A 27,225-nucleotide genomic window follows, 5' to 3' on the forward strand; every position below is an offset into this window, starting at 1 on the left:
TTACAAAGCTGTCTCTGTTCAGGAGGACATAAGAATAAGCTGATAAAAGGCATCCCAAGCTACTGAGGCCACCTGCACCTCTAGTGACTGATGGATCTAAGAGCACCACCCAAACGACAGGCCTGCTGCTTTAGGTGGAGTGCAACTGCTTCCAGAGCAACCTGAGTGCCACTTGACTAGACAGATGAAGCACCCACAACAAGTATCTTAATCTTGTCTAGATTGAGTCTTGGCTTCTTGGCCCTCATCCAGTTCATTACCCTGCTGAAGCACTAGTTCAGCACATGAAAAAGAAAGGTAGAACTTGGTGCCATCCGCTTATCGGTGACACCTCGGCCCACATCCCTGGATAATTTCTCACTTTGGTTGCATGTATGTGTTGAATAGCATGGGGGATAAAACTGAGCCCTGTGGAAACCCGTAGCATAAGTGCAATAGTCCACCACCACCACCTTCCAAGTAGGAGTAAAACCACTGCAGTAGAGTGCCCCCACATCCCAACTCAGCCCATTCAGAAGGATACCATGGTCAATGGTATTGAAAGCCACTGAGAGGATCGAGAGTACCAATAGGGTTGCACTCCCCTGTCTCTCTCCCATGTAGATCCCTGGGTCCTAATGGAAAAGCCCTATATCAGTTCTTTGGCTGGCCAGCTCAGCTAGTTTGAGGAGCATTCCAGAGGTGGTATGGAGGATCCCTCCTCATTTTCTGTGGAGGTATGCATACTGTGCAGCATCTTTCCAAAACAGCTGTTGCCTCTAGTCAAGACTATGGTATATCTCCAAACAAGCAACATAGAGGGCAATATGCAAGGAATGTATCATTCATAGTGTTTGTTTGTTTGACTGAAGTAAAATGTTGATTTCCCATAAATGCACTCATGCAAGCTGTGACATTAGTATCGGTGAAATGTTACCATTTGATTTTACTACTGACATAACATGCAAAAGCTTCAGCAAAATTTGCAAGAGATCTTTGACTTGTAGATTTCAATGTGTAGGAATTCATTTGTTTCCAATTGTCTTCCTAGTTGTAGGCATTCAGTCTTGGGGTAGAACGTTATGGCTGTTTCACTGTTCCAGCAGCGGGTTCTGGCTGTTTTTTGTATTATCATACATTGTGAATTGTCTTGCCTTGCTCTGATCCTGGCTTGGTCCCTGAGCAGGAGTTGAGTGGGGAAAGCTAGGCCACAGGGCAGGGGGCTGCCCAAGCGCCAGAGAGTTATGGTATCAGTCAGAGATCAGGGGAATCCAGAAACACAGGGTCTTAAGGAGAAGCTGAGCTCAAGCATAGTGAGGCAGTCCAAAAGTGGTCATGGTCCAATAACAGGCTCATGAAATGAAGCTGAGGCCCAACACAGTGACACAGTCCAATGGTTGGCAGGATTCCAGGAACAGGTCATTGGCTGGGGTCCAGGGATCAGTAGCACAAGGTAGGAAGTAGAAACAAGAATCTGGATAGCATAAAGCTAAGGACCTCAATTGTTCTAGCAACCAACAGTCTTCAACTGGAAGTTTATGTAGCCTGATCAGCCACACCCCATCTATGGCCGGCTGCAACCCATTAGCCCAGCCTTCAACGTTCCCTTCCGCCAAGTTGGCCCCTTATTTCCAGGGAGCCTGGTTCTTTGGGTCTTGAGGTGCACATACTCCATCAGCGGGTGGCGGCCTGCATCTGTACCTTCTAACACCAGCATTCCCTGGGGCTGGGAGGTAGTTTGACCTCCTCCTCTGATTCCTCAGGTGAGGCAGCAACCGCAGTTGAGTCAGGGGCCCTGTCCTCTGTTGCAGATGGACCTGGAATAGCTTCTGTTGAGATACTGAAGGTGTCTGGGGTAGTGCTGGAGTCAGGGGGCCATAGTGTCTTAGGATGTCATGACATTGGGGTCTTCCTCTAAGGAGGAGCCACCTTAATGTCATTGACTACTCATGATAGGATACCTCAGCCACTGAGATGCTTTCTTTTAAGAGAAGTTGCTGGAGTTCATTGGCAGTAAGATTCCTGCAGAGGCAATGAAGGATCCTTTAGGCTGGCAGGCTAGTCAAGTAGCAAGTGTTTTTTGACCACAGCTATGCTGTGGTATTGAGTGATGACTTTTATTCCTTTCCAACTCACGTAATCCCAAGAATTTGCTGTTATGTAGCATATTGCTTCCTAAGGTTTACTTGGCTTCTCCTCGTTGGCAGTTTTGAATTATATAAAACTAAGTGCTTAACTACAAACAGAGGATTTTCCAGGTGGGTGATCTGGTTTTAGAAAAAAAAAAAACCCAGAATCACAAGTCATTGTAATAGGTTTCCTTGGAGACAGTCTATACGTTCAGAAGAACCGTGTGATACAGTCCTTGGGACTATGCCCCTTCAGAAAGCAAATGGGGAACTGCATGATTAAATAAAATCTCTCTTCCATTATAAGTTTCTGAGATCTTATCCCAGACAATCTAGCCTTCCACAGACAAGTGTTTTTGGTGTGTATTTTGTTTTTGTATGTGCTGTTTTGTTTTTAACATGGAGGGGAATTCAGTCTTCAAGCCTCCCCCACCTGCATTATGAAGTGGTACAGGAGAGCAATACTACCTGATGGTTCTGAATGTGTAGCTCTTCGCTTAGATAAGGGTTAGAAAAAACTCAAATAGTGCCTTTTAGATCAATATTATCTAATTTTATAGCTATGTATTTACTGAATTTCTTCTCTGTATAAAAATATTCTACAGATAAAAATAACACAATAAAACAATATAAAAAACAATATTAGTGATTAGTGAAAATCAGTTTCATGGATCCAGATGCCTAATAAAAAGCAGAAAAGTCAGTTAAGCCAATATATGTCTTAATAATATTTTTGAAAATCTGGTAGTTTCTGGACTTGGATTTATTTTTCCACTATAGAATAATGTGATGCTGTAGTTGATGAGTAGTGTAAGACACAGCCTGAAACTATCCTCATTTCTGCAGCAAAACTAAAACTTTTACCGAATATTTCTTAGGACCGTTTGATGTTCATCCCACTCTTACAGAGGCATTTGTTTGGCTTTCTGTATGCAGATGTGAGGTTAACTATTAGTCTAGTCTCTCTAGGTTGGGTGAGACCTGCCAGTCAATATGATACACAAAATTACCAGATACATGAATCACAGCACTTATTTTCTGAGCACTTATTTTCTGGATGTCTGAGAATGAAAACACTTAGTTGCTCGGGTGTCTTGTTTCTTCTCAAAAAAATGTGTACCATATGTTAAGTAAACTCAAACACATTTCATTTTATGTTTCATTGGATCCCAAAAAAACCCCACCCTGAATGAGTTGATGGCTTATTCGGGAAAAGCTCTAATACCCCACAGTGTTTTAAGCGCACATAGGAGAAAAAGTCACACATTAATAGAATAGTCCTTTAGAGAGCAATCCTATGGTCCGGGGAGAGCATCCCAGGGACCATAGGATTCTTTGGAGTCCCCCTTCCAAGGCCATAGATACTGCTATGCCCTCAGAAGGGGACTGTGGAATCTGAACCCTCACCCCCCCCCGCCCCACCGCAGCTGCCATGGAAAGAACCACACTGGCTGCTTTCTGAGGCCACAAATGCAAGGGGCGTTCCGGTGGGCAGAGAGAGGACAGGCCAGGTTACAAAGAACCTGTGGCTTCTCCAGCCCCCGCCCCACCCCTGCCCGCACACCTCCTTTAGATGGACTCACAGACCAGTTAGAGGCAAAATGAAATAGCAGGAGCACAAAGAGGCAAGCATTGCCTCTGTCACTCCTCCCACCCTGCCAGCCTGGCAGCACATTTGATACATGGAAGCCTCCAAGTTCAGAGATGTCCATTTAACGAAGGTGCAATCCATGGGGTTACACCCTTACTGTACTTGATTGTTATCTCATACTTGCATAATGACACCGATGCCACTCTCTCCCTGATTGCACCCAGTATTTGATAAGGATATAATGGGCCTGTTCACACGATCACAGAGGGGGAAATAAGCCACAGTGGCTTACTTACCCATTCCCTGTTCCAGGGGGATTTGCATAATTGCCTTCTCCAGTGCAGCTTGCCATGTCATGCAAACCCAGCAAGGGTGGCTTGTTGCCATGGTTAACAAGCCACCCAGAACCCATGGGCTGGGGTGGCTTGTTAACCACAGCAAGAAGTCACCCTTCCCCAGTTCACACAACACGGCAAGCCATGCCAATGGGGTGATTATGCAAATATCTCTGGCACGTGGAGTGGGGGAAATAAGTCACAGTGGCTTATTTCCCCCTCTGTGATAGTGCAAATCCAGTCATCCCACAGGTATTGCTCCGGGCTTAATTTGAAGTTGTGATAAACAAGAGGGCTTCTAAATATGCAGAGTCTATCCCTAACCAACAAAGAATCCATTCGGCATATACGTCTCAGATAAGGGGACTGGTCTTCAAGGTCAAAGTGTATGGTTTCTAATGGAGCACAATGATTGAAATCATAAATTCTAAGCCAGGGAAGTCTGTAGTTCCGCAAATTTATAGATCCCAAATTTATATCTTACCACTGCCATGAATTCACTAGATGGCCTTAGGTGAGCCACTCTCCCTCAGCCTCTCATCCGTACCTTGGGATAATAATACCGACCTACTTTACAGAGTGGTCATAAGGATTGCAAGATACTGGATTAAAACTTCTTTGTGCATTTGCAGGTGTTATATAGATGCTGGTGATGTTTGCTGGACTACCTTTACGGTGTTGTTACAAGGATCATCGAGATAATGTATACAAAGTATCTTAAGTACTTAGAATTAGCACCATATCAATTATTATTGGCAGACTCAAACCCTAGAGCTCATCTTGTTTTAATTATAGCACAATCCTATGGATGTTTACTCAGAAGGAAGCACCAGTATTTTCAGTGGGGCTTAATCACAGGTAAGTGTGCATAGGTTTGTAGTTTTAATCACTAATTACTGATCCAGCATGACCCTCATTCATTTTAATACAAGATGTACACAAGCCAAACTATAGTTCTCTGCCCATTGATCCTTGAGTGGTAATGGAAGTCAGTGTGAGAGGGTAATTAAATAATACTCCAGGGTAAATGGCCTAAGGAAAAGTGACTTGTGTGTTTCACATGGAGCTTTCTCTTATTTCAGTGTATGAATAGTGCCAGATGATGAATTTGCTATGATTTCATTGCCTGTCCTTTTTCTTTAACTTGCACACACAAGATTTACATCCCTCATTTTATTGCTTTAATTCAAATTGCCTGTTGGATTCTTTTCTACTTGCATTTTTTTTTTTGTATCGTGCATAATAGCATATTTGGCTGTTTTCCTGATTGAAGATGTTTGTTATTATTTCAAGTAGTTCTTAATTGTAGTCTTAACATAAATTGTAAACATTTTGCAGAAAAGCTGTAAATCGTAACTCATTTTGTTTTCAAGTAAAATAGGTTCATAAGTGTGCTGATTTGTAGTCCAAATGGAAAAACATACTAGCAGATCTAAAACGTTTTGTAGCTTAAACATAATTAGCATGGAGTATTATGGTCATGAACATAGTTCTAGGGTACTTGCCAATTTGCAAGCTTTAACAAACAGGTATTAAAGTATCAAACTGCCTCCTAATCGCCTTTTACACATCAGGAGCACGGTCTATAAATGCCACCCTTGCATATCTTTGGCCCAATCTACACAGCCGATTTCGTGCAGAGCAAGAGTACATCAGGGTTGTTCACAACAAATAACACTGTCGCCAATCCACAACAACCCCGCAGCTTCCCTCTGGAAAAGGCGCATTTTTGGAAAGTCCTTTTAGTGCACCATTTTTCCTTAAACACAACTCCAGCGCAGTTCCGCTGCAGTGTGCTCTGTCCCGTGCATTAAATCCTGGGCATTCCTATTTCTGTGAGCTGGTAGTGACGTGGCCAAGGGGTGAGGCCACCCCTTCCCCCTGCCCCATTCCCTCTTTTTCCCCGTTCGCAGTAGGGCACTTTTGGACACAGGCTTTCTTTCCCACTTGGCATTACTTCGTGCTGCTTCATCCTTTTACTATATTGCAGTAGTGCTGTTTTCACATTCACAATATGTAGCCTAGCACAGTAGCTGCTTTACCCATTCACAGTATGTAGGCTAGGCTGTTTTTCCCATTCATAATAGTGCAGTAGTGCTGTTTCAAGCATTCACAATAGTGCAGTAACTGCTTTCACCCATTCAGATTATGTAGCCTGTTTTTCCCATTCACAATAGCACAGTATCTTTTAATCTTTCACAATATCCCAATGGTGGATGAGTGGGGAGAGGTGTGGGGTAAACTACAGGGGTTTAATTCAGTGCTTTCAGTAAACTTCCCTGACCAGGGGACCATGGACAGGGGTGGGAAACAAGCCTCTCTTATTTGCTGAGCAGCACCTACAGGGTTTATGATGTTCAGTTCTACTCCACCCACCCAACCTCGAAGTATGGGGGTTTCAAGTGCTGTGTGACCCATGAAAGCTGGTTTTTAGATAGTGTTTACTCTGCTTTTCTTACTTCATTTACCCCTGACAGACCAAAGCTATTTCATGAAAATATGGATATCACCAGAAAGCACTTCTCATTCCATTTCCATGTAGATTGGGCCTTTATTCATTTATTTTGAGAAATTATACCCCACCTTTGTAACAATTTCTGAAGGCAGTTTACATATCTTCCACTTCTGTTAATAGTTAAAAGAAGCAGTAATTGATGGCTTGCACAATACAGTTTTATACTCCAGAGAAGCCAATAAGTGCCTCTTTTGTTTTCATCCTCTTAGTTTCTAACTCCGAATAGACAATCAGTAAATCACAGTAAAAGAAAACCTGGTTTTATCCCATTTTAAGCCTGGAATATTATTTGAATTTATATGCTTACGCTGCCATCTGGCTCTTTCCCAACTCAGCCTTGCTACTTATTTGTTACTATGTGATCTTCCCCACCACCCCTCTCTTGACCAAATGAGAGCCAATTCAAGCCTTCAGAAAAAAACAAGTGGTACAGTCCCCATGGAGCTTGTATCACTTTGCAGTGCAGGTTGGGGGTTGTATGTATGAATGTTCCCCAACATAAAAAAGCTTCTAAATGTCATGTTGGGAGCTTTTCACTTGAGGGAACATTTAGTGCAATCCATTCTTCCCTGCAGCCTGAAGTGGTACGGTTCTGGGAGTACTGTACCACAAGTTTCTTTTTAAAAGTTTGATTTGGATCTAATGTACATTGTAAGCCTTTTGAGCAGGGAGCCCATCACTTCTGTACAGTGACTGGCATGCTTTTGGGGACTAATTAAATGTAAAGAGTAAATACTGAACTGTGCTAATGAGTTTACTGAGCAGTATTCACAAATTTGATAATAGTTCTGCAGGAATGGGATACATTTACTTTTAATGAAAGGAACTAAAGTAGAAAGAAGCTTCGGCTTAAAACTGTTTTGCCTTGACTACCTCAAACAAACTGCTAAACAAACTTCCAAAGTTTCATTTTCTCTTTGAAGTTAACTGCCAAATTACTGTTCAATCCAGTATTCAGTGTTTCTCCAACTAGCTGGCAAAAGAACTGCGCAGCTGCTGCAACTGAACTCATTCAGTGAATACTGTGACTCAAGTCATCCTATTTATTTAATGTGAGCAGAGGTGGAAGGAAGGAGAATGTGATGTGGCTATTTCAAGGCTGTTCTTGAACATGTCAAAAAGAACTGCAGCATAAGGCATCAAGCCTGACACTTGGCATTCGAATTTTTCAGGTCATCGTGCTGATTACTGGCCCTGCATGTTGTTTTCAGATAATGTATTCTTGTTTTCAAAATTCATTATGATTCAGCATGTGTCAGGTTTTTTTTCATTGAAACTTCATGTGCATCAAGTATTATTGTTGACTTTCATTAAATCTCATGGAAACTGACTGTTCTGAGTAATTGTGTTAAGAATTGGTGAGGTGGATGTCCCAAACTATTAATCTTAACACATTGCCTGGCAGAGTAAAAGAGGTTAATGATTTGTTGTGTTTGTAAAATGATTATTTCAATTTGTATCTATAGCCAAAATAGTGTTTTCTTGAAAACATCTATGCTGCTGTGCATTAGAATACAAAAGTTAACTATTAAGTGAAACGTTTTGCCCCTTTTGAGTTTGCAAAATGCATCTGGGATCTACTGTGCCACTCTACTTCAGAATGCAGTAATGCTCAAATATTTTATTTAGTCTGTCAGTTTTATCCATTTCCTCCCTCTTCAAACAGGAATGTGTTCTAAATCTGCTATAGTCTGTTTTCCTAATCAATGCAATGCAGTTTGCATATCTAGATTGCCTCCATTGTATTACCAAATGTTTTGGGATACAATTTACATCCATTTTAGCAGTTCAGATAGGTAAAAATGCAATGAATTTATGGGGAGGGGTCCCTACAGATGAAAGGGACTGTCATTCTCCCTGCCCCAAATCAGTGACTACTAGTCATGATTATATGCTACCTTGGATCAGAAGCAGTATGCCTCTGAATACCAGTTGCTGGGCAACAATGGTGGAAGAGAAGTATTGTCCTCATGTCCTGCCTTTGGGCTTCCTAGAAGCATATGGCTGGCCACTCTAAGAAACAGGATGCAGGACTAGATAGACCTTTGGTCTGATCCAGCAGGGCTACTCCTGGGGTCCAAGTGCACATTGCACTGAAAACAGTGAAGTACATATAGACAGTATCTGCATGGGAAAGTAAGGATTTCTGATTGCTGAAGTAAGGATAGGGGAGAAATTATTTTGATTCTCACTTTAATGCAAATTTACATCATTTGCACTTCTTGAACCAGTACGCAAACTGAATACTTGAATATGCACACTTCTCTGAATTTTGCAAAGCAGTTCTCCAATCAAAATATATATGTACAAAAATGCATATATTAGTGAAAATAACATACAAAAATACATTGTATTAAGGGGAACTGCTTGCCAAAAATGTATATATTAGGCAAAATTGCACACAAAAACACATGTATTAGGAGACATGCACATGAAAATGTATAGAAATTTTCATGCAAAGTTTTTTTTTAATTGCAAACTGATGTGGTAAGAGGAAGAAACAAACTTCAGATTGGAAAAATGAGAAACTAAAAGAAACCAAAATGTATGGATTTGTCTATCCCTAGGCAGAACGCTGCTTCCCCGTTTGTTGTTGTTGTTCAGTCGTTCAGTCGTGTCCGACTCTTCGTGACCCCATGGACCATAGCACGCCAGGCCTTCCTGTCCTGCGCTCTCTCCCGGAGCGTGCTCAAGTTCATATTCATTGCATCCATGATGCTATCTAGCCATCTCATCCTCTGCCGTCCCCTTCTCCTTTTGCCTTCAGTCTTTCCCAGCATCAGGGTCTTTTCCAGGGAGTTTTCTCTTCGCATTAGGTGGCCAAAATATTGGAGCTTCAGCTTCATTATCTGTCCTTCCAATGAGCACTCAGGGTTGATTTCCTTTAGGATGGACTGTTTAGCTCTTCTTAATTTGATCAGGTTGAGAATGTAAGAGCCACGCTAAATCATACCAAAGGTCCATTCAGTTCACACAGTGTCCAACCAGCTGCCCACGGGAAACCCACAAGCAGGATGTGAGTGCAGCAGCCCTCTCCCACCCATCTTCCGCAGGTCGAAGGAGTATGGGTGAGAGGGAGGGTCGTCCTCTTTACCTTGCCTCCTCTTCTCTGAGTATAAGATGTAACAAAACAAAACAAAAAGGTAGGAACAAAATATAGGAACTGTAAACATTTTCCCACATGTAGCTGTCTACTAATCAGTGTGTTGATATGAAGGCAAAAATTAATTCAAATTCATATTTTTGCACTTCATAATTAATATTGCTCATTTTTGTTCGTATACATTTGAAAGATATGGCAGGAAAACTAAAGAGAAAAGAGTTATGCCTAGCATTGTGGTCTCTTGTCCAAAACAGTTTCCCTCCTGAAATGGTGAATTAAAAGAGGAAAACAATAAAGATAATTAGAAAATGGTAACTTTAGCTATTAGTAAATGTTCACTTTAAATCAGTGTTGAAATAAGCCTGTTCCAGAGATTATTGTAATCACCTATGTCCTTTAGATCCATCTTGAAATACTACTTAGTTGTTGACAAAGAGATATTGATTAATGAATTCTCTTTTAGATCTAACTAAAGACACTTTATAGTGATTTGTTCAGGAGCTTGTTAAAAATGTGAAAAGGCAGGACAGAGCTAGATGAGAGAGTTAGCACAAGCGTCTGTCGAACGGAAGAAGAAAAACAGAGCAGATGAGACTTGTTTTGCAGGACCAGCTAATCTATATAAAAATTTTGGAATCAAAGTTTTGAACAGCATGTTCTTCATCCGGCTTAATGGTCCAGCCAAGCAGCAGAGGAAATTAAGTAGGTTTTCTCTTTGTTCTGAAAAGCAAAACTTTTGTCAGGTCACAATTAGTTTGAAAATGCATACCGTTTATTGTAAACTTTTGCTCTGAACAGCTAAGATTGATGAAGAATTATTCACTGCAATGCTCACTCTTGGCATCCCTATAGTGGTCAGACTGGCCATAGATATCGTAATGATAAGCCAACATGGGTGAATTTCCTGGTGCAGCTTCTCATTGTGGTGGTGGCCACCATTTTGAATATTTGGGGTGCAATGGGGGCATGCTACAGCTTCTCATTTTGTGCAAACCTGGTGAGGGTGGGTTGTTGGGGTGGTTCGCAACGTAAAACAGCCCATGGATTCTGGGTGGCTTGTCAACCACCCCAAGAACCCACCCTTGCCTGGGTTCGCACGTAAGGAGAAGCTACAGCATGCTCCCACTGCACCCCAAATATTCAGAATGCCGGCTGCCCCCACAACAAGAAGCCACCCTGGGAAATTACCAGGTCAATGTAAGACATTTCAGCTCTAGCTTGCAGGCCAAAGGTTTTCTTTCCCTTGCCTAGAAATGACTATCCTGCAGGTAAGTTGTTGCACAGCAGCAGCACAGAATTAGTGAGGAGAGAAGAAAGTCTCATTAGGCAGCATATAGCCCTGTTGCTTCTCCTAGAAGCAGTGCTCCCAATAAAAGGTGTATTTTAATTGCTTTGTATTTTCTCTAAGAAAAGAGGCCACGGGCTCTTGAAAATGCCCCAAGTGTTTTTCCAAAAGTAGTTGGAACTGGTTTACATTCTCATGGAATATGGAATCTTTCACAGGTTTTGAGGTCACTGAAGAAACATTCTCTAGTCATGTAATCAAATAAGCCCCCAGTTGATGTAGAAGAAGAAGTGACCTTCCTCCAGAAAGGGCTTTTGTTTTTATTCAAGTGTATACTTTTAGTGCATTATTGGGTAGGATGGTGGGGAAACAGTAGGCCTCATCTTTTGGCTAAGCTACCATTAACTTGATTGGAAAAGCATCAAGGAGTGTCCTGTAAGGATTAAAAAGTATTCTGGGGAAAAATCTTCAAAGTACAATATTGAGTATAGTTAGATCATTAGCTATTTTAAATTTATTACCCAGCCAAAGGACACTAAAAGCACTGGAAAGCATTCCCAAAATATCTCAGATGCAAATGAATGGCCAACTCCAGGAGCAAAACAACATCCACAATAAAACCTTTTTATAATTCTTCTAAATGTTTAAAAGGGGATACTTTTCAGTAGAAAGCTGTTGCTCCACCCTTTCTAGGAGAAGGGTGAGATAAAAAATAGCATGTGGACCAGACCTGGCAAAAAGAGCAGCTTCATTTCTGAATGAATGAACAGTGAGAAGAGTGAGTAGGAGCAGGAAGTGACTGTACATGGATTGAGTGAGACTGTTCCTACAATAATTTGTTCAGTTTGGTGTCTTAGTTCTGGAGAGGGGGCGGAGGATTCCAAGAAGACATAACACACGTAAATAGCGCCAGGATCCTTGATACAATTCTACAGCCATTATTTAATATTGTGTTGACCTTTTCTCATATTGTTTAGATAATCAAAGGTGGAGAGGTGGCAACTTTAATACAAGAGAATACGTGGGATTCTTCACTTTAGCGGGACACAGCATTATTATTTTTTCATATCTGCATTCCCTTGAATATAGATTCCCTGAATGTGAAGTGCAAACTGGAAAAAGTAGGCTTTGACAGCTCCTAAATAACCTTAACTGGGTCATCCCCTCTTTGCTATGTAAATTCTTATTTTTTTTTTGTTCCAGATTACTTCTATACAGCAAGAATATGAAACCAAACTTAAAGGTCTGATGCCAGCTTCTTTGAGGCAAGAACTTGAAGACACAATTATTTCACTAAAATCTCAGGTAAAATCTTAGTGATCCCATTTGTAAGCCTAGAATGGTAGCAGCCTGTCTGGAGATTGTATTGTTGTTAACACTAGCATGGCATGAAATCTATTGCCAGTTCTTTGAACAATGTTTGACTGCTACCTGTGCATAGTCCTAGTTTCTGTTTTCTCATCCAGTCTGTTTTTCACCCGCAGCGGTTGGTTCTGTGAGTGCTTCATTATCTCTGCATAATCATGTAAGAGGTAGAATTAATCTGTTTTGGCCTTATTTAACATTCCGTAAAAGTCAAGAGCATGGTGGCTATTCTGTAAACATTTATTAATTTGAACGTGTCATTAATTTGGATGACACGTTCAAATGAACGTGGGGGAACAAGCATGCATGTTTTTCTATAGTATGACATTACTAAGACAGAAGAATGGCGCTTGAGTTTTTGGCTGCCTCCGCATACTTTTGTGAGTGTAGGGATTGTGGAATATAGACCTTAGGAGGCTTGGGGGCCCAGAATATGGTTCAGTGGAGTTGCAATTTCAATCTACTGCTGAGTGTAGTACAAGAAGCATTCTAATACTGTGATGTACTAATTCCTCTTGGAGCAGCAACTTTTAGGAGCCACTTGTGATCTACTTGGAGTAACCTGAAATACTTTCATTGCTGCCCTTACATTCCTTTAATACCAAAGGTTTTCAGAACAAGATCAAGAGGTTAAATTGGTATTTGTTAAATGAGTTCCCATTTTATGAAGAAGCCTTCAATAACTATTTCCTTTGTCATAGATATATTTGGTAAAACAATGGTTTCAAATACAGCTATTTTAATTAGGGTTTTTTTTATAACTGCCTGTAATTTCTGGTACATAAGACATTGGATGAAACCCCACTAATTATGAAGAGAGGAGGACCGCCAATAGATATTCATACTTTTCAAGAAAGAAGTTTTCCATTAATTTGTTCACAGTCGAAAAAATGGTACATATGGGATATTTCCCCTGGTGGTGTGATTCATAATGAAATTTCCATGAGAAAATAGTTCCATGTTCCCTCTTCCTAATGGTGACATGAGTTTTATAGGTAGTTGCTGCCACAGTTGCTTGTGAGAAGGAATTCCTGGTGGCAATCATCTTCAGCCAGTGTTGTCATAACAAAAGAATGAAATGAAAAAATTCAGGATTTACCTAGGAAACCAATTTCTAGTTAACAATAAGTGTGGCTTGTCTAATAATTATGTCCAGTACAAAACATTCCAGTTAGGACAACTGAAAAATCCTCAGCTTCCAGTGAAGAGAAGCTGGATTATTATTTTTTAATGAAATCTGATTTCCACCTGCAGGGCTTCTGTTAGCATACGCAGCATTTCAAAGGAGTAAAAGTCACTCCAGACTTCTAAAAGTGGGTGTTAACACAGAAAGGCATAGCTGGCAGCTGCCTGTGCAGTGAAATACAGTAGCCAGCTACAGACTGTTCAGTAGGCAGGGCTGCCTTCTGAAGCACAGGTGTCCTGTTCTTTGAAAATTGTTGAAATTCCTGCTTCAAAAAACATCAGACAGAAAGAGCAGTGGAATCCTTGCACCTGTCAGGGTTATTAATTGTTCCAGAGGAATGAGAGAGCTTGGCTGGGTAAAAGTACCAACCAAACAGCATTAACAATGAACAAGTAGGAAACATTCACTTCTCAAACAAAGCTTTGCTTATATTTGAAATATGTTGGCCTCCTCCCTTCTGTGCCTTTCAGTGTATTCTTTGTGTGCTGTCCTAGCATGGCACCAGTGCACTGTTATAACATGCTCATAATTTTACCTCTCCACTAAGGACTTTCTGGTCACTTTTTTCAAAAGGAGAATTTTAAGCGAATTCTTAAATATTATCTATGATGTGTCAATATTAGCACTAAAATGGTAGAACTCAAGTTTCTTATGCCTATGCTTAGTTCCTAAATCATTGAGTTCTTTGTAAACATCTTTTAAGGCGTATGTTTAAGAAAGAAATAAAAGAACAACTCTTATTGACTATTTTTAAAGATGTGTAGAATAAAGATTGTATGTGGGAACATAGACCAAGGAAGGTATTTCCAGAATGTGTTATTCACTTGATAGGTGTTCTGGCTGCTTCCCTTGGCAGCATACACAATGTCATTGGCAGGGAGTTCAATCCAGAGATAACAGACATAGATAATCAGGCTATCAATTGAATTTAAATGCTAAATAAATGCATGAATGTCTCCTGAGAAATCACAGCCAGATCTGTTCATTAGTCTTTTGTTGACTAGAAACTCCTTTGTCATAATAGCTGTATTTTCTAGGTAAATTTTCTGCAAAAAAGAGCATCCATCCTGCAAGAGGAACTGAGCACATACCGTACCAGAAGGTAAGCTGAGACTTCCTACTCAGATTGTAACATCTCACGCCTGGCATCGGAGACTTGCAAAACACAGTGAAAATAACCCCATGTGATGGCAGTTTGAAGGTGGCTTGCTTTTCAGTAAAGGGAGCATCTTCAAGAAGGCACCCACTTCCCACAGCCTCAGTGCTTAGCTAGTGGTATTAGAGCAAGATGAGAGTTTGCAGGTGCACTGCAAGTCTGGGCCTTGCCTCAGCATTCGTGATGATTCGTGTGGCTCAACCCACAGCTGCAGGTATGTGGAGGTGCTGCCGCCTTTTAAGATAAAGTTAGGTGATGCAGTTTGTAATATCTCCATTGTATCTTCAGAGCACCAGATCTTCACCCACTTTAACTTTGCCTACATGTTTACACCACCATAAATAAATGTCCACAAATGTTGCAACAGCAACATCAGGGCACTCTGCGCCCTTAGAAAAGAGTGACTCACATGGGTGATTAAGTAAAAAGGACCTTCCTGATGATGTCACTGAGGATTTTCACACTGATCACTCGCCATTTCTGCAGGGCAACAGGATATGCAAATACCGTTTTAAGTGAAACTCCATACAGGATGTGACCATACAGTGAAAGTAGGAATATATCAGATCTTGTCAACAGGCTATTCCATAGATCTCTGACACATTTAAGTTATATCAATGGCAACAATGTGAGGTTAACCAGTACATGAGGTTCTGGCTCAGTTTTGACGTACATATCTCAGCTTATTAAGTCAAGATATGCACGAACCTTGTGCCTACATGTTCTGATCTCATGCTATCCCTTCCTCCTCTCTTCTTGGCACACACCCTTAATTAACCATAGTTTTCCATTACATCTGAACCAAAAACACTGGTTACCAAGCTCAGAACAAACCATGATCTGAAATCATGGTCTGAAGTTGCTTTCACTTTCTGGTTTGTTCTGATTCTGGTAACCATAATTTCATGGTTTGGCTTTAACAGGAAGCTATGTTTAACCCAGAAAATCTTCAATCATGCACTGAGCTGTTGTCTTGCATTTTGGAAGCCCAGGAGCTAGAGAGTGAAGGGACAGAGAATTTCATTGAATAACTTTGCAGAACAGCATACTAATCAGTGGAGAGAATATTGCACACATAGAACAGCATGTCCACACAAAACATCTTACAAGATCCTACAATGTATGGAAAACAGGAAAGGATCCACTGCCTTCCAGGCATAGAATGTCAGGGTGGACACTGAGCCCATAGAGTACCAGAGTAGTTTTGATTCTGAGGAAGAGCAGTTGCTCCTGGGAGAGGAGCACGCTCCTCTTTCCCAGGGCCAACAGCTGACGGAGATTCCTCCCACCAGCATTCCTAGCTTAGAAAGCAGTCCAGGGAGTGACCGAGCGCAGATAGCAGACTTGGTGGATGCACGACACTGACGCAGAGAGCGGCGCCAGATGGAGGGCGCGGAAAGGAGGCGTAGTGCCCGGTTGGCGCACAAACAACGGCTGCGCCCAGAGGATCCAAGGGAAAAGGGGAGGGACTCTCCCTAGTCCTTAAGTTCAGGGGTCTGCCAGTAATTCCTTTTCAAATGGGGACCAACTGTTCCAACTTAGGGCATAGGTACTGTGCTGCTCAGATCTAGTTGCAAACGGTATAGTTGTTAAGTTGTAAAAGAAGAATAAAGCTTTGAAAAGAATCCCTTTGTCTGTGTCTGGACTTGGCTACTGGATTAGACTGAGAGAGGCCTCCAAGGAGCCCTTGACATAGAAGCCTGCAAAGGGGTTACAGCTTGGGTAACAAAAGAACCTTATTCTGATTGGCAGGTTTTATCTGCACATCTGTTTCTGCATGCACGGAAAATAATAAAGGGTACAATGATGATGCATTACAGATAATTGAACTGCCCCCTTAAACTTGCTATCCATGTCAGTGCAAGAGCAAAGGTGTCTCCACATGTATTTTTGGCATGTATTTTTAATTTCTTGTGTACATTGGTTGAGGTCTAAAGAATGGCATCTTAAAGGCTGTGCCACTCTCCTCTTTTGCCTGCACCCCCTTACACTGTCTTAGATACCAGTCCAATGGGTCCCCAACATTCAGTAACAGCTTTTCAGGCCAATAGGGTGCAGAGAGAAGAAGATCCCCAAATGCCCCAGTGTGCACATGGCCTTTTTGGATCCCACCCATTGCCTTTTTGTATGCCGGTATCTCTGCATCAAACCCATAGTATTATTCAGAATTGATCAGTAAAGCCCTTCAGGGCACTACCTAATAGTGTGGGGTCCCTCTTTAGAGGGAACACTTATCCCAGGAAGTAGGAAAGAGTCTGATAGTGCTTCAGTGTCGTCAATGATACAAGGCAAATGTAGAGCTGATTACTACATTTTATTCTTTAGGTAACTACAAGAGTTGACTGGTTTGTTCAAGCATCTGGTGGACTTCTTTCAGCAGGTTTGAAGATTTGGATCTGGTGAACTAATCTGAGGGATCAGTGGTAGTTTTGTTAAAGCAGGCAATGTAATTAAGCTCATGAAAGCGCATCCTTCATTCATAACAGTATTTTAAGTTACCGCTTATTTGAATTATTTTATCATTATATTACAGATTTTTATGCTTTTGATATAGTCAATATCTGTATTAGTCAATATACTTACTGAAAAAAACTAATTTTGTTTGCTCATATTGCGTTTGTTACTGGCTTTTCCTAATGCAATTTTATTCACTTTTTACACATGCTCAAATCACGTCCTTATTATTAGAATAATCATTATTATTGTCTGAAATATATTAAAACATATATGGCATTCTTTTCATGTTCACTTGTTACATAATATTAAAATATTTTTGTACATTTTTGTTTCCATATTATTTTCATTATCAACAATATATCATTTGCTGCAAAAGTACCTGCAAAGGTTTTGTATATAATGTTTTTTACTGAGAAGTTCTTTTGACATGGTGTATTTGGTAGGATATACTTTTATGACCATGGTAAGACTATAATTCAGGGGTGGGAGCCTGTGGCCCTTCAGATATTGTTGGCTGGGGCTGATGGAGTTGGAATCCAACACGACAAATGGTCGAGGATGATGGAAGTTGTAGTCCAACAATATTTGGAGAGCCACAGGTTCCCGGCTCCTGCAATAATTGGTCCTGAGCATTGTTTTTGCCAACTGATAATACTGAGTGCTTTCGTAAGGGATAGTAAGAACATCTTGTGGTCTGGAGTGGATCACTTCTGAATAATGTGGCATAGCAAGATATTTCAAGTATATTGTACAGTCTTGACAATGAAACTTTTCCACTGATTTGCAAACATCAGAAATGTATTTCCCTACTTAAGCATCAGGTGTGAAAGTTGTCTAAAAGTTGTATATACCTGAAGTGTTTCCTTTTCTCATGCTTTTTAATGTGGATTACCTTATGAGTTTAGGGAAAAACCAACCTAGAGAAAGAAGTGCTAATATTGTCATTATAGGGGATTGCTTGCAAACCTTATATGAAGCACATGCCTAAAAAGTGTTCTAAAACCATCTAGCAAGAAAAGTCAGCATTTAGTAGAAATTAAGCCTTTTTAAACTTAAATATTTAAAACAGAAGATTTCAGTTTATTATAAAACTGAAGTGACAGATCTGTGCTCAAGTACAAAATATTATGTAGAAATCAGTTTGTGAGTACTACATATCACTTATGAGGGAGTGCACATTTATTTGCCATTTCTCACTCTAAAATATAGAAAAACTCTGATTAGGCAAGGATTGAGGTCCCTCTTTCAAGTATATTAAAGGCCTGTATTGCAAATAATACATGCCTCTGCCCCTCACAACTGGAGCAACATTGCACTCGAGTACCAATGTACAAAAGCTTGCACAAAATGCCATCTTTAAATGTTAGACAAAATGGGGGATTACATGGACAGCTACTTCTGAGAAGTAATCATATTATTTAAAGTTTGTACAGTACTTTCGAAATGTTCAGAGTCCTTCCCATGCGCTTCCCATACAACCAATCTAGTTGTAATCTTCACAATAGCCCTGTAAGGCGGGGGCGCTCAACATTTTTAGGCCCGAGGGCCGCCTATGATGCTGGCTCGGGGATTGCACATGTGCAAACACGTCCCCGGGATTTTGCTACAGATCTTTTTTTTTTTCCTCACTGCTAGGAAAAGAGCAATCTGTGTGAGGATCACTGGGGGAGGGAGTGGAGAGTACAGGCAGCAGTGAAACTGGCAGGGGGGATTTGGTGGGGGCAGGGGGGCAGGGCACCCATGGGGGGTGTAGTCAAGGCCTTGGTGCGGTATAGGTTGTACACCCCTGCTGTAAGATGAATCACTACAGTTCGCATGATTTTGGTATGGTTAACAAGCTACTGTGGCTTATTAATTCTGCCCCGCGTGCTGGCCAGATTTCCCTAAATATTTTCACTGGTGCGGCTTGCTGTGTCATCTGATCCCGGGCAGCATGGCTTGTTTCAGGGGGCAGCAACCCTCAAATAACCCATGGGCTATTGTTGGGTTATTTGAGGATTGCTGCTCCCCATCCCACCCCCAAACAAGCCATCCCACCCAGGTCTGGATGACACAGCAAGCCGCACCAGCAAGGGTAATTAGGGAAATCTGACTGGCACATGTGGCAGGGGAAGTAAGCCACCATGGCTTATTTCTCTTGCTGTGATAGTGTGCACCTGCTCTCTGACAGAGAGCGGCTTGCCTGAGGCAACCGAGTTCATGGCAGAGGCGAGATTCAAACTGGGGACTTTGTGATTTGTATATTGTTATGGTGTTTTCAGAGTATCCATTTTTAGCTTGTGCTTATGAAGAAAATGTTAGCCTGTGGCATATGTATTAGTTTCAAGGAGTACAATGGAAATTAGAATAACTTAGTGCTTAGCAGATCACCCCTACGGTAGTCATTCTAGTTCTAGCAGTGACTCCTTTTGTAGACTTCTGCATCTGAGTTGCCCTCATAGCACCTCAACATGTACACATCTGCTTAATGGAATAATAGATTGGTTGTATCTTTGCCTCAGTACCAAGCGTTCATGCCTCACGATGGGCTTGAAGGACAGTGCTGTTAAGAACATGTTGAGTATGTTGCTAAGAGACTAGCAACAAAATTAAGCATTAGTGTGCTATGAGCAAGAAAGGAAGAAAACTATACGGAAATTGGCTAGGTGACCAAATTCTACCAACACCCCCTGCTGATACATAAGAGAAGGCTGTTAGGTGTCATCCTCCCCCTTTTTCTATAACCATATCTTGGTTTTCTACCATTTAAGTGGTAGAGTTACTTTGTGGTTTGTTTCAACATGATCTACACACAAACACGAGAAAAAATATGTGACTTTGATAGGAGGCTACTAATTATTTTTGCATCATCTCTTATGAAACTTAAGAAATCAAAGAAATAATAAGTGAGGAAATTAAATAATGTGCATATTAAACAAACGTCTGATATGTATGCCATACAACGGGGCTAGCATTAGTGATCATCTGCCCAAGAAATGTGGGGTGGGGGTGGTGGAGACTAAACCACAGCTGCATTAGTTGCACACAGAAATTTCCAGGGGTATTTGCTCACCATCATTGCTAAAATGCTTATGAGTTGTCTGGATCGTGTAATCCACTAGTGCATCAAATGAAGCCTTCTCAAAGGGAATTCAAGCAGTACTAGATTCCCAACAGATGTGTTGATTTCAGATATCCTCAGATACAAACTGTGATGGTGTCTCAAACATATCCCATACATAATTCTGTTGTAGGAAAAATAATTATGTTGCTCAAACCTTTGTACTGAGGTTGACCTTGCCACTATGTGTAGACCAGGAATTGGAAACCTGTGGCCCTCCAGATGTTATTGGACTCTAGCTCCCATCAGCCCCAGCCAGCATGGCCAATGAACAGGGATGGTGGGCATTGTAGGCCAACCACATCTGGAGTGCCACAGGTTCCCTACTCCTGATGTCGACCTAGGGTTGGCTTTAGAGGGAACAGCACTTGCAGCAATATAAAGCCGCCGCTCTGCACAGGCTGAATAAGGCATGTGGGCCATATAAACTGGAACTACTGTGAAATCATAACTGAGCAAGTTGAAGAAAGCCGTAAGAAAGCTAATGAGAAACTTTAAAGGGTTCTTAGGGGGATTGTAGGGAAGCAAAGGGTCTCAGGGGGAACAGTTACGTACAGAGACTAACTAGCTCAGGGTGAAGTGTGAGCTGCCCATTGCAGCCCAGAGCTGTCACTCAATAGTTAACTGAGACACACAGAGACATGCCAAATAATTCTTTTTTAAAATATATTTGTATTTATTTTATCTTTATAAATGAAATGAACAATACCAAGAATACCAGCAACCTGATCAATACTACAACTTCCCAGCAATACAATATTCTTAAGAGGACACAACAATAACAAAAAGGAAAAGGAAAAGAAAAGAGGAAAAGTAAAGAAAAAGAAAAGAAATTTCTTTCCCTCCCCCTCCCCTTTAAAGGATTAAGTTTAAACTCCATTACCCCCCCCAGCCTCCGATGCCATTCTATTTTAAAAACTATATCTATAACATTAACAATCTTACAGTTTAATAAACAACCTTACATTTCAATATCATATCATCAATCTTATATCAAAGAAACAGGCCTACAGTTCATTCCCAGTAGCCTATATTAATAATAATAATGATGATTAAAAAGAAATATAGTGTTATATAATAATAAAACTTAAAATAAATCTTCAACTATCATTAATATATTTTATATTAGATATATAAGTGCATGTGCACAATACACCCTCAAACAATATATTTAAATACAGCATATAATACCTATTTTGGAATAAAGAAATAAAAAAGAAAAGCAAGAAAAGAAGAAAGATGAAAGAGAATAAATGAACATATGTATAATCATTTATCTTCTGACCTAGCCTGGATCATGTAGACTAAACATAAACAGTTAACAAAACTTGTTTAAAGATTCCACTTCATGGGGTTTTAAGAGAAATCTCACACATTTTTACGTTCAGCCATGCCATGCCTCCGCCATTTCATGATTTAGAAACTTCTTCATCTGACCTTCAGACACAATGCAAAGTGTAGCAGGATATTTTAAGTAATATTGTAAGTTCATTTTTTCGCTTTGGTGAATTGCCTTCTTTTATTCTCCACCTCTTTGATGTAGTCTGGAAGTAACATAACTTTATCTTGTTTCCAGGAAAGGCTTCCACCCTCTCTTGTCAAACGCAGGATATAATTCTTTGTGGAGACTTTTGCAAATTGGACTATGATCATGTAATCAGTCCCTTTAGCATTTAGCACACGAAATGCCTGCTCAATATCAAGTAAATAATAGGCAATTGTACATCATTAGACAGATTTTTAATCCCAATAATACGTACATTGAATCTACGCATGAAGGCCTCCAGTTGAGAAATTCTGTCAGAGACATTTTTAAAACAAACTTGTGTCGCAGTTTCATTCCCTGCCACTTGGTCTTCTAGCTCGTTAATTTTTGTCTCCATTTTTTGCCAAGACGCATTAATTAGATCCACAGCTCCTTGCAAGGCGGTGATGAAATTTTGGATTAAATCCAACCTTTTGGCTTGCTCTGTAAATTGCGAAGATAAAGTCTTTATCAGAGTACATAATTCCCCTATATCTTCTGTTTTCAAAACTTTTGACACAGGAGGTACAGGGGGAGTTGGCGGTGATGCCAGCCCCTTTCTTCTTGGTGTAGCCATATTTCTCTTCAAACAGATCTTGCAGGCCCTCAGATGTTCTCAAATATTGTTAATATTTCTTAAATCATCCCTCATGAGTTGTTGATATTTCTTAAAGCATATATTACAATGGAACATGCCAGCCCTGTTTTCTCCTATTAAATAGGAGTTTCAGAACAGCTTTTTGCGTTAGTAAAGCTCTGGGGAGATAATCCTGGAATCCAGCCCCCCACTACCTCGTGGGGAGTACTTTTCTCCAAGATGTTATCCAGATGCTGCCTCCCCCCCCCTTTTAATTCCAGGGGGGAGATGAAAAGGTTTTTCAACCTTTTAAATAGCTGTTTGAGAAAGCTCCTACGGAGAGCCCATGGGACGCTGCCAGGGCGACATTGGTTCCAACCGGAAGTCACATGCCAAATAATTCTCAGAGAATCTGGGATGGAATGGTACAATCCCAAGGACTCCCAGTGTGCTTAACTGCCTAAGACCAGTCCTGCTGAGAACTGAAAAAACTTGCAGGATACAGACTTGCAGACCAGCTACAATTTATTTCTCTATTAAACTGATAGCCCACCTTTTCACTAAAATAGTGTTTAAGGTGGCTAACAATAAAATACAGAAAAAATGACGAAGTTAGAATTAAAACATTAAAATACATCAATTAAAAATTCTACTAAAACACATCCAGTAAAACAAATACAATTAAAGACAAAAAAGCACATCAATAAGAAAGAACTAACAACACCCACCAGATTTAAAACACAGTTTGACAGCAAATCAGCACAGATGCCAAAAGCATGCCTGCATAAAAATAACTGCCTACCAGCAGAAGGATAACAGAGAGGGAACTAGCCTAGCCTCCCTTGGCAAGGAGTTCCAAAGCCTGGAAGCAGCCACTGAGAAGGCTCTGTCTCATATTCCTATCAAGCATGCCTCTGAAACTTGGAGACCCAAGAGAAGGGCCTCACCTAAGGATCTTAAAGCCAGGCAGACTCATATGAGGGAACGTAGTCTTTAAAATAGCCTTGTTCCAAGCCATATAAGACTTGGGGGACAAGGCATATAGGTTATAACCACTTTGGGACAGGGCATATAGGTTATAACCACTTTGAATTGTGCTCAGAAGTGGACCAATAGCCAGTAACAAGAGAGTCACATTTTCCTTCAAGCTGGCCCCAGTCAATAGTCTGGCCACAGCATGCTGGACCAAAGATTTCTGAACACTTTTCAAAGACAGCCCCACATACAAAGTGTTACAATAGTCCAAACAGGATGTAACTAAAGCATGTGTGACCAAGGCTAAATTTGACATCTCCAGGAATGGGCACAGTTGGTTACACAACTAGCCTTAGTTGTGTAAACACACTCCTAGCCACCACTGAAACCTGGGCATCCAGGTTCAGGGTTGAATCCAGAAGTACAACCAGACTGCGAGCCTGAGTCTTCAAGGGGAATATAACCCCATCCAGCACAGGTTGAATTCCTGTTTCTTAATCTGCTTTTCAACTCAGTAGAGGCACCTGTGTTTTGTCTGGATTAAGCCTCAATTTGTTCATCATCCAGTCCATTACCAGTATCAGACACACTGATTTAGAACTTGAACAGCTTCCTTGGATTTAGATCAGGAGTGGATGAGAGTTGGGTGGCACTCAAAGAGTTGGGTGGCACCAAACTCCAAAACTCTGGACAAACTTTCCCAGGGGTTTCATGTATATGTTAAATTGCATGGGAGACAAGATAGAACGTGAGAGATACCATAAGCCAATAGGTATGCCATCAGAGAGCCTTCTGAAATTGCTCCTCCAAGAATGGCCTAAGCCACTGTGCAACAGTGTCTGCAAGTCCCATCCCAGTCATGCGGTCCAGAAAGAAACCATGGCTGTTTCTATCAAAACTTGCAGAGAAGTCCAGCAGAACTAACAGGGACACACTCCCCCTGTCCATTTCTCACTGTAGATCATCCATCACCAAGACCAAAGTAGTCTGTGTCCCAAAACCAGGCGCGAGGCCATATTGAAATGGATGTAGATAATCCACTTCATTCAGAAATCCCTGGAATTGAGAAGCCACCACATGTTCCAGTACTTTGCCCAGGAATGGAATATTGAAGACTTGCCAGAAATTATCCAGTTTGGTGGGGTTCAGGAAGAAGTTTTTTAAAAAACAAAGGCCTCACCACCACCACTTTTAGACATGATGAAATCACATCTTGTTGCTAACAGGCATTCACCACTTACTTACCCACTTGACCGTTCCCCCCCCCCCCCGGCTGCTTTTCTGAGCCAGGAAGAGCAAGGGTCACACATACACATGTGGGTTCCACCTTTCCAAACATTCTGTCCACACCCTTGGGCAATACAAGTTCAAAAGTATCCATTATAATTGGACAAGCAGAGATGAAAGTTACATCCACTGGACCTATACCAACTATGCCATTCAAGTCAGCATGGATACGAGTGATTTTATTACATATTTATTTGATTTGTTTGCTGCATTTCCACCAGGTGTCATGCAAATTCATCACAATGGGCTATCAAGTGGTTGACATTGTCATCTCATGGACCAGAATCTAATAGTCCAAAGCCCAAAGTTTTTTTGGATGACTTTGTGCAGACACAATGGTGGTGAAGGATAATTTATTTGCTGCCATCACCACTACAGAGTAGGCTTTCAAATGAGCTCTAGATCATATTAGGTCAGGCTCATTCCAAGTTTTCCACTAACATCACTCGAGCCCTTGTCCCACCTGCTTCATCATCCCCAGCAACCTTGAAAACCAGAGGTTGTTTGGCACCCTCAACAGGAGAAGGTGCTCAGGAGCCATGGTTTCAACTGCCCAGGCCATTTCCCCAGGTTTACATAAACCAGATGTGGGGATCTTGTGGACCTCCAGATTTTGCAGAGCTCCAACTCCCATCATCCCTGACCATTAGCCATGTTGGATGGGGCTGATGGGAGCTAGGGTCCAACAACTTCTGTAAGGCCACAGGTTTCCCACTCTGGTGTAAACCTATGTCTGTCAATCAACCAACAATTGGGATAGGTTCAGTATCCACAGCAAAATAATTGCTTGGGTGAGGGGAACTGATCCCTCTCTGAACCTGTCTTACCTCCCCATAGCTTCTCCTTCTAAGGGATTTACTCCCAGACAAGCTCACTTCTGGAATGGACCACAGCTATGAAGGACAGTGCCAGAGCATGAGGAGAGAGACAAACTGCAAGGAGATGAACTTGAAGATAAGGGAGAAGAGTTTCGCAGCCATTACATCTAGTCTGGCATTTAGACTTTTATCATGTAAATTTTAAAATGTTTCTAGATTATCACTGGGCAATGACTAGCAAATGATAGGCTACTGAATATTTTCTAATATGCAAATAAGACTATTTCCTTAAGAGACGTCTCATTCTTATTCTCCCCCCCCCCTCTCTCTCTCACACACACACACACACACATTTCTATACTGGATCCCATCATCTTCACAATCTTTAATGTGTTAATAATCAATTTCCTTGTCACAGGACAGATTCTACTTTGCACCTTGGCTGTTGATGCATTAAGTTGTGATATGAATAGATTGCTTTGTTCTGCACAACAAATGGGTTGCTGTTTTTTCCTGTAGAGATAATTGTTAGAACGATTTCATCAGCTCACATGGCACCCTTGCTTTCATTGAGGTGAAATACTTGTGACTTTATAGTGACTTTTCTTGTGTTACTCCCCTAACAAATATGTTAGTTTTTCTTACCACTGAAATACCCTTGTCCCTTTCTTGGCTATGTCCTATATAATGATCCTTTAATTGTTACATGGTGTAGGTTTGTTTTTTTCCTCCTACAGTAGAGCTGATGTGCTCTTCTTGTTAGTTGTCCAACTCTCTTATAAAAACAACTTCAGTGGTTCATGCTGTGCTCAAACTTTGCTCCTAGTAGAGAGGGCTCCAACTCTGACTGGAAGAAAATATTTGTGATTGCTTTAATAACTGCTAAAGGTTACACTGAAAAACACAGGGCACCCTTGATGCTAAACAGTTCCAACAGATAATGCCGCTAAATTATGATTTCTCTTACAAACCCTGCTCTGCCCTCTCAAGTCTCCATTTGCCAGAGGCACCAGCACTACGTCTGGATTTGAGGGAAGAAAAGGAACTGAGAACATCAAGCAATGTGTGACAAAGTTTCAGAACACAAGGTCATTTTAATTCATAGTTCCCTTTTAAAAAAAGGATCATCTTTGCCAGGCTTTGATATTTTTGTTCAGAAAATTCATTCCTCTTTAAGCCTTGTCATTAAAAGAAAGTTGGCTCTTTAAAGCGCATTATCAAAGTATAGAAATTGTAAGTTACTGAAACTGAAAATGTGTGATTAGTTTTATGTCTGGTGACCCAAAGCTCCCTTAAAATCAGCTTGGCTTTTGGGCTAGTGGCTTTTCTTATTATTAGTATTACTGAGGGTTTTTCTTCTTCTTTGTTCTTTTCTTTTGTCCAATATTGTACAACATTGTACAAACATGTCCCACCCCCACCCAGTCCCTCTTTTTAGGTCTGGTAACACGAAGGCCACTTATAAACAGTTGCACTTTTTCTGGCTTTTTTCTATTCATTTTTATAGAATCCCCACTCCTTGTACAAATGTAATCCATGCTCCCTTCTGCCTCCTCCCCCAAGCCCATGAGTTCCTCCTATGATAGAGAAAAAAAAGAAAGAAAAGGATGGAAAAGTAGAAACTCGTGACTTTTTAAAGATAAAGCCAAAAAAAAAGGACAATATTGGTCTGAGCCTGTGCTGGGAGCTAGAGAGTGCAAGACTTTGATCTTTACAGTCACCATTATTATAGGTGGTAAGTGGTAAAGCGATGATATGAAAATGTTCTCCTTGTTGTGCTACTCATACATTCAGATGACTGTAGGACTTTGCATGCAAATTCAGTGTGAGCTTGATCCCAAC

At 41.0% G+C, this 27,225-nt stretch overlaps 1 protein-coding gene across 8 annotated transcripts in view; it reads left to right on the forward strand.

Moving 5' to 3' along the window:
- CEP112 (centrosomal protein 112) overlaps positions 1-17,472 on the forward strand; it is a 411,978-nt gene extending 394,506 nt beyond the window's left edge. For 6 of the 8 annotated variants that reach the window (XM_084837487.1, XM_084837485.1, XM_084837486.1 and 3 more), the window contains 3 exons: positions 12,141-12,242; positions 14,526-14,590; positions 16,970-17,472. In XM_084837487.1, the coding sequence (XP_084693613.1) occupies positions 12,141-12,242; positions 14,526-14,590; positions 16,970-16,973 (171 nt within the window). In that variant the 3' untranslated portion in view covers positions 16,974-17,472. Of the gene's footprint in view, positions 1-12,140; positions 12,243-14,525; positions 14,734-16,969 lie in introns of those variants that run through there. The other 2 variants (XM_084837488.1, XM_084837483.1) reach the window with 2 other exon arrangements.
- Positions 17,473-27,225: the final 9,753 nt, after the last annotated feature.

This window comes from Heloderma suspectum, chromosome 2 (genome assembly GCF_057233095.1).
Source record: "Heloderma suspectum isolate Gila_16-S chromosome 2, 16-S_ref, whole genome shotgun sequence".
NCBI classification, from domain to species: domain Eukaryota; kingdom Metazoa; phylum Chordata; class Lepidosauria; order Squamata; family Helodermatidae; genus Heloderma; species Heloderma suspectum.